This window comes from Colletes latitarsis, chromosome 11 (assembly GCF_051014445.1).
Source record: "Colletes latitarsis isolate SP2378_abdomen chromosome 11, iyColLati1, whole genome shotgun sequence".
NCBI classification, from domain to species: Eukaryota; Metazoa; Arthropoda; class Insecta; order Hymenoptera; family Colletidae; genus Colletes; species Colletes latitarsis.
In genome coordinates, this window is record NC_135144.1 from 22,952,848 (window position 1) to 22,965,994 (window position 13,147).

Consider the following 13,147-nt stretch of genomic DNA (forward strand, 5'->3'; position numbering starts at 1 on the left):
CGTTTTGATCCTTGGGTTTTGGGACATTTTCAGAAAGGAAATAAAATAGTTGCGTAAGAACTAGACATACTGTAAGTTCAGAAGAAAATTGGAAGCAAGCTTACATATTTGATGGCTTAGATTTTTCTTCGCGAAGCATGCTCCGAATTTTCTTGCAAATCTTAACGTAGCGACGGAAATCCGCGATTCGACTAGAGTTCCACCGATCCATCGGCGATTCATCGAACTATTCTTAGCGGAGGGATCAAAATAGTGACCGCGATTAATTATTTACTACTCCACTATTTTATAGACATTTGAACAGTATGAATAAACTTTAAATAGTTATGTAGTTCAATAAATTGTTCGAATATCATTATCCAAATACGATCTACAGACGAAGACTTCTAGCGAATGTAACCGATGATTTATAGATGATCGATAATTTGTACGTATATAAACATATACAACTAATATTGTTTATAAACGCAACAATTCATTAGTTCCTTCCAATGAAAATAAAATTATACGAAACGACGTTGATAAAATAAGTAATTTAACCGCTAATAAGATTTGAAAAGACTTATTGGATGCCAACAAAATGGTAACTTTGTATCAAAATAATCTTTCGAGTGTACCCACCCCAGCGTGAGAAGTTAGCGTATTCAAGCAGTTGATTCAAATAATTAAGTATTCCCTGGTAGTGTTCGAAACAATTAAGTACCCCAATTATATTCGAATAATTAAGTATCCGAGTAGTAATCGGACAGTAAAGTATTTCGCCGAATATTCGATAGATCGAAGTAGATATATCGACAAGAAGTCCTAGCTTCACACGCAACCGGCGCAGGCTAGATGGCAGATTAACGGCAGTCGTTGAACGTGCGTATTGTACGCGTTCACGGTGCGTGGTTCACCGACAAGGGGCACACACTATCGCGGCCGGAGGCGGGACTCGTTTAAAAACTATCTGGCGAGTGTTCTTCGGCGGGTGCCCCTGGTGCGCGCCAGCCGCGGCGGAGTCGTCCGGCTGCACGGCTGGCGTTTGCTTTTCGAGACCGAAGTGAGTCAGTCAGTCAAGCGTCGACCATCGTCGGGATCGGTTGTGCCGTTCGTTCTCTCGCGATTCGAGTCCGTCGATCTTTCCGTCTCCGCGACGTTCCCGTGCGATTCGTTATGAATTTTTCAACGATCAGAAGGACACACACATCGTGACCAGCAGCCAGTTCCAATCGACGACCGATCGATGGAGTTCAATCGTGGCTCCCGTTGATCACACTGAACGCGATCGACAATCGCTACCTTCGATTTTAACGCGGTTCGAGTCGACATCGTGACAGTGCGTGAACATTTTTACTTCGTTTCGTTATTAAAATGCTGTCACGGGATTTGTTGACTTTCGCGACGATGGTGTCCAGCCTGTCTGTGGTCGTTGGTGCTTCCGTGGATCTCGACTCTGGTGACTACGAGGTGCTGGCCGATAACGAAGGGAAATCCAATGACAATGGCAAGTAAACGTTTCATTTTGAGCGCATGATTTCATGGGAAAGTCGGGAACGTAGTATCCGACGAGGTTAGACTTGACCAACGCGTGAACGAGTCCACGTGGGTGGCGGGGGGTAGCCGGACGAAAACAAGGAGAGAATCGATATTTGCGTTTCTGTCGTTGAACATCGGTTCGTAGATGGTCTCGAATTCTTTATGCGCGTATCGCGGTCGCGTTTCTGCATGCCACGTTGTTCCGGAGCCGAGATTTATTGTTGTACGTGGCCTTCGTTGCTTGGAAGCGTTTCTGCGTGGAAAATCGTTTCTTATGGTGTGCTTTCTTCCTTCGAGCGTTGCATACTTTATCGGTAATTAATGCGAGTCAGTACTATCGGTACTGGCACAATAATTAAACTTACATAGCACACGCAACCTTTACAGCATCGCAAGCTTTACTTCCAATCGTTGCGAATTAATTTAAACGGGAATGTAATCGAGTCCAACTTTTACGAAACGAAAACGACTCGTGTTTCCAGCCATTCGGGCATTTATTACTACCTACAACGCGCTTGATTTCGATGTATAATTTAATAAGCGTTCAATATAAAGATAATACGTAGGAGCAATAATAATAATCAATTTAAAGGAATTCTTGCAAGAAAAGCATCGATAAACTTACAAAATAAATCGTGCATGTAAAGAATTTGAACTTTTGAGATCGACGACTCGATAAACATGTGGTTAACCTTAATGTTGTAGTCGACGTTCGTAAATTTTGATTCAGAATTAAATTAATACTATTTACGTCTTCTTTAATTTGAATAGTTAATGTTGTGAGGTTAGCCAAACGTTCATCGAGTCGACAGTTATTTATCTTATAATTTTACAGATGTCTTTTCTGTTTCGATTCTTTCGATTAAGCTTATCTAACATAAAGAGAATCTGCAATTGCTAGAATCACTAATTGTATTGCAAGTATTTATTTCACGAAAAAGATCGATGAACATTCGCAACTAACAAGGACAGCCAAAATTCATTACTAGATAAAAATGGCAAAAAACAAAAAAAAATAAACAACTTCTTATTTGTTACCAGTGGTGTAACCATTAAAATTTGAATTATAGTACAGTGTAATGACTCACGTAAAACGACCAGAAGCTTTATTCGTTGTACGTTTGAATAATTTCGTCCATTTCTTGGTTAGGTTTGGGTTGGCTTTTCCAATGGTACGTCCCGTAAGTTTTTCGACTTCGCCTAAATTTCACCGAAGTTAATTAACACTAAATTAAGTCACTCCGCGTTTTCCACGTGTTCGATCACTGAAAAAAACGTGCAAAGAGTCACAGAAACGACCTCGACAAACTTAAACGCGCGCGAACGGTCGATCTCGCGGCACAGATGCACACAAACCGATCTTCGGATTAATAAGAAACCCACGACTGGCTTTCAAGCTTATCGCTTTTCGCCGGGCAACACGGTCGACGAAGACAACAACAGAAACGATAAAAGTTCAGGATCGTTGGAACGTTGCGAGTGTCCCGCGCGACGAACAAAAAAAAATTCGAGATAAGAGACGAAGCAGATGCAGACACGCCGCTACGTCACACGCCGCGGCCACGGTAATTACAAAATTGTACGTTCTCTGGAACGAAAGAAAGGAAAAAAAAGAGGTTCCATCGACGTGTTTAAACTTGTCTGCCGTCTTTTTGCCTCCGTCAGCGCGGTGCAATTAAGAACGCGTGCAATTTAAACGTTTTATCGGCGCGCCTCGTGTATTCGTCGAAAATGGAAAGACACAAGAACGAAAAGCTTTGAGCTTTCTCTGACAGTGGCGCTCCTGTCACTGTCTAATCGAAGATGGCGACATTAAAAAAGAACCATATGGCGAATCTGGATGATTCTTTGTTTGTATTTTTTTATTTTTAACTCGGATTTTAAAAATTATGAAACAAATTATTATAGAGAATTTGTTTTCAATAATTAAATTTTCTACGTTATTTGAAAGTATTTTTATCGTATTCATGTATTTATTCTGCTTAAGTTGTTAGTCAATAAATCTCAATTGTTTATAAAACAATGCGTATTGCAGTATTGTAGAGAGTATCATCGTTCGACTCGTAGATTCATCGTTGTAAAAGTGATCGAAATCTCTCATGGGGCAGCTGTAGAATCCCCTACTGCAGTGATTCTCAACGGGAGCCATATGGCATCCTAGTGAGATGCACAGCATTTGGTGGGGTAGAAGGCTTGAATTAAAATGTAAATGCAGGGAACTGTAAAACCTTACGAGTGGATCATCAAATATATTTCGATACAGATTAGACAAGTATTTATGGATACGTACGAGAATGAGCAAAAATTGTTTGATTTCAAACATTATTACGACACGAGTAATGTAATAAACAGATCCATTAATGACAGATCCAACCCTGGTACCACGTGTTCGAAAAATAGTTATCAAATTGAGTAAACTTATGTTAGAGTAATAAAGATAACGTGGTCAAGAACTTGCAATGATATCGTACCAAGAATCGCAACCGTACTACGCGATTTTCTCTAACAAATTCGAAATCAACAGGAAAAAGGATATATGTATACCGTCGTATTCTATTACTATCTTAGGCGCCAACATGTCGAGATCTCAATTGATAGTATCCGACAGATATAGAATATGGATTAAAATTGATCCAACTTCGTCGACGTTGAAGACGAAAAATGACAAATTGAAAACATATATACGTACACTAGCAAACAAATTGTATCGTATCGGCGTGCAACGTGTTAATACCGTCATTTTTAGCAAGTAACAGCAACTACAAGGGTTAGAAGTCGAGAAGGGGGTTACGCAGAGATACAATGAAGCTCAGAAGTGGGCCACGAGTCAAAAAAAGGTTGAGAAACGCTGGCATGGCGAGCTTTGGACGATACAAACCGCGGTCGTCTTATTTGCCCGAAAAGCAGGAGAAGCGACGCGAACGAGGGGAGAAATCGAGGAAGTCGCGACAGAAATTGAGTCGGTTACGAGACGACCTCGGGGAAACGATAAAATCGTCCGCGGGGAGAGCGCAGCGTTCGCTTACGATCGCCGGCCCTCAGTGTCCGAATGATTCACAATCGATCGATAGATTTACATCCGCGGCTGGCGCCACCTGGAACACGAGTCCCACAGGATCGTCCGGGACACGGCCGTCGTGCCACGAATTCCGGTCAAAGACGGTGCGCTTGCGAAATAATAAATATTTAAATTTTGCCGTTCGCACGATACCGAGTTTAGAAAGACGATAAAGTATGCGTCGGGCGCCAGCTAGGCGCGCGGATAGCGGAGTATGTACATAATATAATGCCTATGTGCACGATAGGTACTTTCCGACACGCTTGTCTTGCGCGGTCCTCGTTTATGCGAGTATACCGCCAGTCTCCGTGCACCGTGCGCCGCACGCGGATCGCGTACAGAGCTAAACAGTATATTAGTTGACCACCCCGAGAGTGATTGATCCCATTTACATACCATTGATCAAAACTTTGATTTTAAACAATAATGACTTAATATTTGTTTCGGTACTTATACCAGTTCATGAATCTTATTCAAATTTCCATTAACATTTCAACTTGAGAATTCATTTTACTTCCATAGTGAAAAGTCCTGTCATCCATAGATGAGTGTACGAGGTATCGAGGAATCGAATCTCGAGAATTTCGAATATATCGCAATGCTTTACAGTCTATCGATGATCAGAGTATCGATACATTTTATGGAAATTGCAAATAAATCGGTAAAAAAACATTTAATTTCGACAAGTTTGACACAAGAGTACAACTTAACGTTTTAATCTGCCGGACACGAGTCCACATTTTTGGTGTATCGAAATGTTCCTGGAATTTTTTCCCCGTACACATAGTCCCGTTTATGCACTATGTACGGATGGTATTCGATTCACAGAACCATTTCACTAACGTTATAATTTCACAGACGCGTGGCACGTCTCATTCTTTGCCTCCGTGAAACGAAAAAACAAAAAAAATGCCTGACCCCTCTCTACGCTGCCACGATTCGTTCAACGATCGCCGAGAAGCCGTTAATCCAACGCGTCCGACGAATCGGACCGTTTATCTTCGAGAATGTCAATCTTCCCGTTCGAGGAAGAACTGGTCGTGCAGAATTTTATATTTTCAGTTCACGCAGATTGGAAAGTTTCTCGCGATTCCCGGAATCGTTAGTTCGATCAACGCTGTCGGTTATCGAGAAACTATAATCATTTTCAATTATTTTGTCGTTCGGACACATTCCTCGATTACGAGGGGAGAATACTAATGAAACGAGAGTTTCTTGGACGAAATCGAACTTAAAACGGAAAATACATTAATCATATGATAAAATACATTTTAAGACTTTATGATTAGATGTCAAAACCATGAGTATGAAAACGTGATATTTTTCAACCATTCAACGTCTTTTATTTAATGTATTATAAAAAAAATTAAATAAACAATTCCTGTCTTCTCTAATAATCATCAAAGTTGAATTCAATCTTATTCATTCCACACTTGTATATTAACGACATATGATATAAATACTATAATACATTTATGAAAACATTGTGTTATTCATACGATTGTTGTCTGCGATTAAAATAGTATCTACTGTCCGTTGATTTGCTTATTGAATAATGCTCCACTGATGTGCATTGAAATAATAGAATCGCGATTCGAAGGTTCGTAGAGAATTACGCAATACGCCGACGTTCGAGTTTCTTATCCGATTTCGATGCAAATAAGTTACGGAATTACGATATTTCTCGATCGGTTCGTGCAGCCGGTTGCTTATCTATAAAGTAGAGAAACCGATTTTACGATGTGACTCATTCGTCTCGAATCCCAAACGTACAGTATCGTGAAAGCTATCGAACAGCGAGGTTATGCGAGGCTAGCGATAGGGAAAATCATTGTCGTTTACTGCTATTCCGATTCGAAATTCAAATTCCGAATTTAAATCCTTAGATTTCCAAGTTTGACAGTAATTCGTTCGCTCACCACCATTTTGTCGAAACGCCATCTACCAAGAACCACGCTTTACGTACTTGCAATGACTTTATTTAACATAGATAGTTATAGTAACTTTATTTTTCTTGTATTATTATAATTATTTTTTCGATTAAATCATCCTTAATCTTTTCTGCTAGACGAAACACGTTTTTATACGCGAGTTTGTCCGACTCGCTGTACGTAACGTTGATCTCTCGCGAGAATCGATACGCGATTCGTTTCGTTGACACCGAAGTCAGAGAGTGCTTCGAACGTCGAACGTACGCCGGGCGTTCGTGTAAAAAAATTGGGTCGTCGTCGTAAACGTTTTGAAGTGGCGTTCCCACCGTAAAATCAAGAAACATTTAGGCGCGCTCGGAAGTTCTGTTTCGTACGCGTCGAAAAATGCGAGCTCATCGGCGCGCCACCGACAATCGTAACGCATGCACGCACACGCGAGTACACCGGTGTTTCACGTGTTCACACTTGGCCGAGTTGCAGCTGGTGTTACGTCCACGATCGCGCACAGACGCTAACAGCACACAGGAACGACACGGTGGCGCCTGTCGGCCACACAAATGTGCATGCGTGCGTGACGCGTTTATGCATCTTTGTCTTACGCTCATGATGCGGCGTGTCGTCGTACCCCGGGACGAGCGAAGTTCTTATCCGGATCAAAAATTTCGAATCAACGATCGGAAGATAAATCGCTCATCGAATACCAGTCGCGGATTACACGCTCGAGGGGACCTTTCAACCGTTTAAATATACTAAATGCACAACGACAAGCTGCGAATCGTCTTTTACACTTCTCATTCCGGAGGTAAGAAAATATCTTTACGATGTTCTCTAAGCTTTTCGAAAAAAGCAAATTTATGTAAAATATTTATATATTTTGGTTTTTATAAGGGATATACACTACTGATATTTACCGGTATAATAGTTTTGACAGGAGGCGCTGGTATGTAGCGTGCAATTTTGTAGGTTAGATTGCTGTTCATGTAGACTCATTATTTCGGTGATAGGAAAATATCTTTACGTCTCTATGCTTTTTGATAAAGCAAATTTATCTGGAATATTTACGTAATTGGTATTTTTGATAGGAGACCCTGGTACGTAGCGTGTAATTTTGTAGGTTAGGTTGTTGCAATCGTCGATTTCGAAACGATATAGGTGTTGCATACGTTGATTACATAAATTTGTTCTGACTATGATTCTACAATTGGAAGTTTATTATATTTTCAAACAATTTCTTTGAAGTTTACTTACAGATTAAGCGCGATAGCATAAATTCTTGCGACGTTCGGGTTATTCGCGGAAACTTTTTCGGGGTCGCCTTTCCTTCGAGCAGACCGCAAATGCTTCACGGCTATCTTGTATTTCATATCTCGTACACGGAAGTGACGGTTGTCGCGCGTAGCTTCGGATATTGTTACGTGCATCGTGTCCCGGCTTGTACGGTGCACGAAGCCGTGGCGAAAAGTTAAGACATTTTTCTTGGCGCCTTCGCGCTCCATACGCGCCACCCACGCGTTCCCGCTATCTGTGCCCGAATCGGGGCCCGGAGCGTTATTTACGGCCGCGTCGCTGTCGTTCCGTATCGAATCATTAAATTAAATTCGATCGAGTTACACTCGCGATAAAAACCAGTCGCGAATCCGTACCGCTCTGAATCGCGAATCTAGATGGCGGGGTTGTATAGTAGGAGGGAGTGGTAGGGGGGGGGGGATGAACCGCGAGCAATTAACGTCGATTCGCATTAAAAATGACGACCGATTAATTGGGCCCGGCGCCCTTGCATTTCGCGCTCATAAATCAGGCGGAGACATTAACGAGAAGTAGAAAGTTTTATTCGCGGAAGACTTATTTACGGTCGAGCTTGCGCGATAATTCATGCGCTCCTTGGTTTTTCCTGGTCGACCGGCTCCTCCATTATTAATTAAATATAGAGGAGCATTGATCAAGGCGCACGCCGTCGCTTCAGATTCGAAATTGCGGTTCCGCGAACGAAGAACTAACTGACGAGGAGCTGATAGCGATATTTCGTTACGGGGATAACTTATGATCTTCAGAGATATTTTGTACATATACAGGGTGTTCGGCCACCCTTGGGAAAAATTTTAATAGGCGATTCTAGAAGCCAAAATAAGACGAAAATCAAGAATACCTATTTGTTGATGGAGGCTTCGTTAAAAGGTTATTAACAATTAAATTCAAAAATTTCAATTCGTTCTGGAAAAATTATTTTCGGTTGCGAGGGTCAATTACAATAATTTTTGGTCAATACACATACCTCCAAAATCCTATCCACTTTCGAGAAAAAAAATCGGGTAGGTGCCTAAATTTTCCGACGAAAAAAAAATTTTTCAAATCGTTCTAAAAAAATTATTTTCAGTTGCAGGGGTCAATTACAACCATTTTTGGTGAATAGACATACCCCCGAAATCCTACTCACTTTCTAGAAAAAAATTCAGTACGGGCGGAACTTTAAACGTTAATAACTTTTTAACGAAGTCTCCATCAACAAATTGGTATTTTTGATTTTCGTCTTATTTTGGCCTCTAGAATCTCCCATTAAAATTTTTCCAGGGTTGGCCGAACACCCTGTATAGTCACTCGATGGATAAGGTGTTTCGAATGACGCGGTATTATTGTTATTATTTTATTAATTAACTGGGTGCGAGCCTTTGGTATAAATAGAATCTTAAGATTATGTCTGAAACGTGTAAATAAAATGACATTTCCTGGTTGTTATCCTTTTATTTGTGGTTGATATATGACACTTGTCGTGTAAATATATTGACTAGAACAACTGATAATTTTCTTCGTTGATTTAGCTTCGTTCTGTTCGTTGTTTGGACAACCTATGTTATAGTTACATTTATGTAGGTATACCTGAACTTCCTTCCGATTGTCGTGAAAGTGAGCTGATTTGTTATCGTATTTTGCCTCGCCCAATTTGTCTACATTGGTCACAAAATACGTAATAGAAGGTGTGACTGTACCCGAAATGTTCAGATATCCGTAATATACTTGAGGTTGGGTATATTATATTTTATTTTATTTTTAATAAAAAGTTTCCAAGTTTTAAAGCCTATAATTTCCCTGATTCGAAGATCATACATATGTTTTACTTCCTAGAGCACCATTATAAGATTTAGAACTCGGAAAAACTAGGCGGGAGATCTGCCAGACTCTAGTTGGCGTCAGAAAATTTTTTCTTAAATCTAACAAAAATTGTAAATTAACGTCCATTACTTTGCACGAAATATAACAAAGTTAATTGAATTTTTCGTTAGGTAAGAGTAACGTCCAAGCTGTATAATGATGTAGTTTAAATAATTTTCGCAAATTTGTCAGATTTAGAAATTAAAATAGGTCTTGCACGTGGGTACATAAATGGCGGCTACCGTGCGCGCGCGATGGGACCCGTACGCCATTAGCAATCCGTGAAAATGTTTCTAGTTATGGTGTCGATGTTCTCTCTAGAATGTCCCGTTCAAAGTTATTCTGTTCCTAGGCGTTTCGTTAGCCTTGCCGTGCGCGCGTAAGTACGTGGCTATTGAAAAATAGTGGCTGTTGGGACAAATATAACTCGGCTGCTTGAAACGCGTGTCCCGTACGATCGGACTTGTAATTCAACAATGGTAGCAGTGCACCTCTGACAGCGCGATGTCCGACGCGCATGCACACACGACGAGCGTGCGTCGAACGATACGCGACCGCGAGACGAAGCCTACACGAATTCGCATATCGTTTCAATAAACACGCTGAAATATGCAACCGCGATATATGCGTTAAGATATATGCAAAAAAGAAAAGAAAAAAAAGATTGCAATCGTCGCCTATAATTGCCGAGCGTCCTTCTAGCGATGAAATTTTATCGTAATGCATCCATCAGGCGTGGCTAAACTTCGCAGGCATCGCTAGACGGTCACGTAACGAATACGATTTTTTTATTTTCATCAATGGCGCCAAACAGCAATAATTCTTCGTTCGTCTCATCATAAATGCAAGGCATATCGTGCCGCGAGTCGCTGTCTACGTTTCAATTCACCGCGATAAGATGTAAGTCCAGCCTCGGGGCGACGCTTAAATTCAATTAATCCTTCCTGTTTTCGTAGGATAATTCCAGCGTACGTACGTGCCAATAACGGCGGCGTGTTCGATGATGTAATTTAGTGTCAATTATACTTGAAACAGAACCGTTCCGGAAGCTTTCAATCTTCTGGAAATCGTGTCGATTCCATTACACAACGCCTTATACCTTTCCCCTTTTTTTGCAAGATTGAAATATCGTGCGTTCCCCAACGCCATCGGGTCGTTAGGGATTGTTTAGCAGCGTAGAAAAATTGAATCTTCGAAACGTCGAGAGCTCACTCTTGGAGGTCGAATTGAATCAAATTTCACTTACGTCGAAACGTATATAGGAGAATTCGGAGCAATGGAAAAAGGAACGAGTTCTAAATTCATATTTTTAAAATGCTTGTACAATCCTGCGAAAGTAGAGTCAAAATCAAAGGTGGAGAATTCTAAATCTTTCCTTGGGACAGTTCGAGAATCGAAATCTATTTCGACGTCGCTAGCAGTAACTTGTTCGGAAATGCTCGACAGTCGATTCTGCCAAGGGTATTTCAGGAATTAATTTCATCGCAGGGCGTCGAAGCGTCGCGGCGCGAAAACGTTCGCCGACTGGTGGCGCCTAAAAAGTCATAATCTTCAAATCGTACGATCGGGAATACAAGACGGCGGTGTGTAAAAACGTACGAAAAACAAAACGACAGTATTCAAAGTAACAAGTATTGTTTACAGGGAGTTCTTGTATCGTTGGTTCAAAGTATAAGGAATGGTATAAATTAATGAGAAAAGTACAGCGACTTTTATTCATTCAAATGATTTGAAAGATATAATTCAGTCTGCTATTTGGATATATGGTAGAGTTATTTGCAATGTTATAACCCGTGGATCGTGTTACCCATTTATATATACTGTTTACTGCCACTCGTATTCGTACATTATAATAGGTGATTTCGGTAATGAATTTTTTTCTCGAAAGTGCGTAGGATTTCGGGGGTATGTCTATTCACCAAAAATGATTGTAATTGACCCTTGCAACGAAAAATAATTTTTTCAGAACGATTTGAAATTTTTTTTTTTCGTCGAAAATTTCAGGGTAGGTGTACACCTTGTGTACTGTACAAATACGAGCAACTGCATATGAAAAAATTCGAAGCATTTTTATATTTTGATCTATGAATCGATCGATTAATTTGAACATTAATATAGCGTTAGATTCGTAATCGGTGACCATAAAAAACTCTTAATATAGTAATTTTCGTGGAAATCGAAGATCGCGATTTCATATTTTCTCCGCGTTTCTGCCATTTCTACACACCGCGCGGCGCTTCGTCGTTGGATAATGTTGCGCGACACGACGCCGCGAGCAGCATATAACAGTCCGTTTCGCCATTGCTATTTACTATCGACTATCAATCAGTGGCAAGCTATATTCGAAGTATACGAATATACGGGTGTCGCTCGGACACTCGCGCGAGTGTCTGTGGCTCGTTGAAACACGCACGCTCGCGCGCAAGCGTTATGTTAATTCGGTGCTTCGTATGCGCCATGATGCCGCGTGCAGGCACGCACGCATGTGGCATGCATGCGTCCAGTGCAACCGGAGATGCGTCGAATTCAAATGAACGAGCTCAGCCGCTTCAGCGAGGTCTCCGTTCGTTGGCTTCTCCATACTTTTGCGCGTCTAATGATCGAGAAACATAGTTGACGGTCAAAGGACTACCGCTATCCGTCAGGCAACCGTCCGTCCAGACGTTGACAGACAGTAAGAACACCTGTGTGCTAAATATCAAGTCGTCCCATAAGTTATGTCAGCCTCTGACGCTGATTTTCGGTACGAGACCGAAGCACTACCATTTTCCACATTTCAGTCAAAAATTTCTAACGTTCTTTGGATTATTCAACTATCGATCTGTGTTTTAAAAATAAAAATTGAAATGTGTACGGTTATTATCAGTAAATTATACGGAATATAAAATTTTTTTTTGCATGGAGTATAAAGTACGATTAAGTATTTTATACTCCTCGACTAATCGAATTAAGGTAGTTTGCATGGAAAGGTAAACGTGTTCTAAGAATTTCTATATTAGTTTCGATAATTTGCACACAATGGGTTAAATTTAGCGCGACTCATAACTGCCAAATGGGTCAACTCAGGAACTTGAAAAAAATTCGAGACGATTAAATATTCTTTTATAGAAAAAGTTACATTTACATTTACATTTACATTTCGAGAAGCGAAAAATTTCGATGGTTGAAGACGAGACTGTTACGTGCGCTCGTTAATTGCACGTAATCGCTATTGGTGACCGTTTACACGCAGAAATAGGATCGTTAAGAAAAAGCAATAGGTATCAGGTAATTATAGCTGTGTATAGTGTTTCGTCGTTATTTAGTGAGTGCGGTGAAAATTGTTATGCTTCCAGTGGACAACTGCACGTATCATTTGTCGAGATAACACGAGTTATTCAAACGACTGACTCACGGTAAATAGCGATAGTCGTTACGTATGTTTCGCTTTAATATTAGCAGGGGACATAAACGTAAACCTCTCCTTCCGTATCGCGATACGAATATTTGTGCG

The 13,147-nt window shown here is 40.7% G+C and overlaps 1 protein-coding gene across 2 annotated transcripts in view; it reads left to right on the plus strand.

Annotated features, from left to right (window-relative positions):
* The first annotated feature begins 977 nt into the window (after positions 1-977).
* The window catches only part of LOC143347649 (BMP and activin membrane-bound inhibitor homolog), a 36,559-nt gene continuing 24,389 nt past the window's right edge, over positions 978-13,147 (plus strand). The window contains exon 1 of one of the 2 annotated variants that reach the window (XM_076777028.1): positions 978-1,486. In XM_076777028.1, the coding sequence (XP_076633143.1) occupies positions 1,354-1,486 (133 nt within the window). In that variant the 5' untranslated portion in view covers positions 978-1,353. Of the gene's footprint in view, positions 1,487-6,635; positions 7,310-13,147 lie in introns of those variants that run through there. The other variant, XM_076777029.1, reaches the window with a different exon arrangement.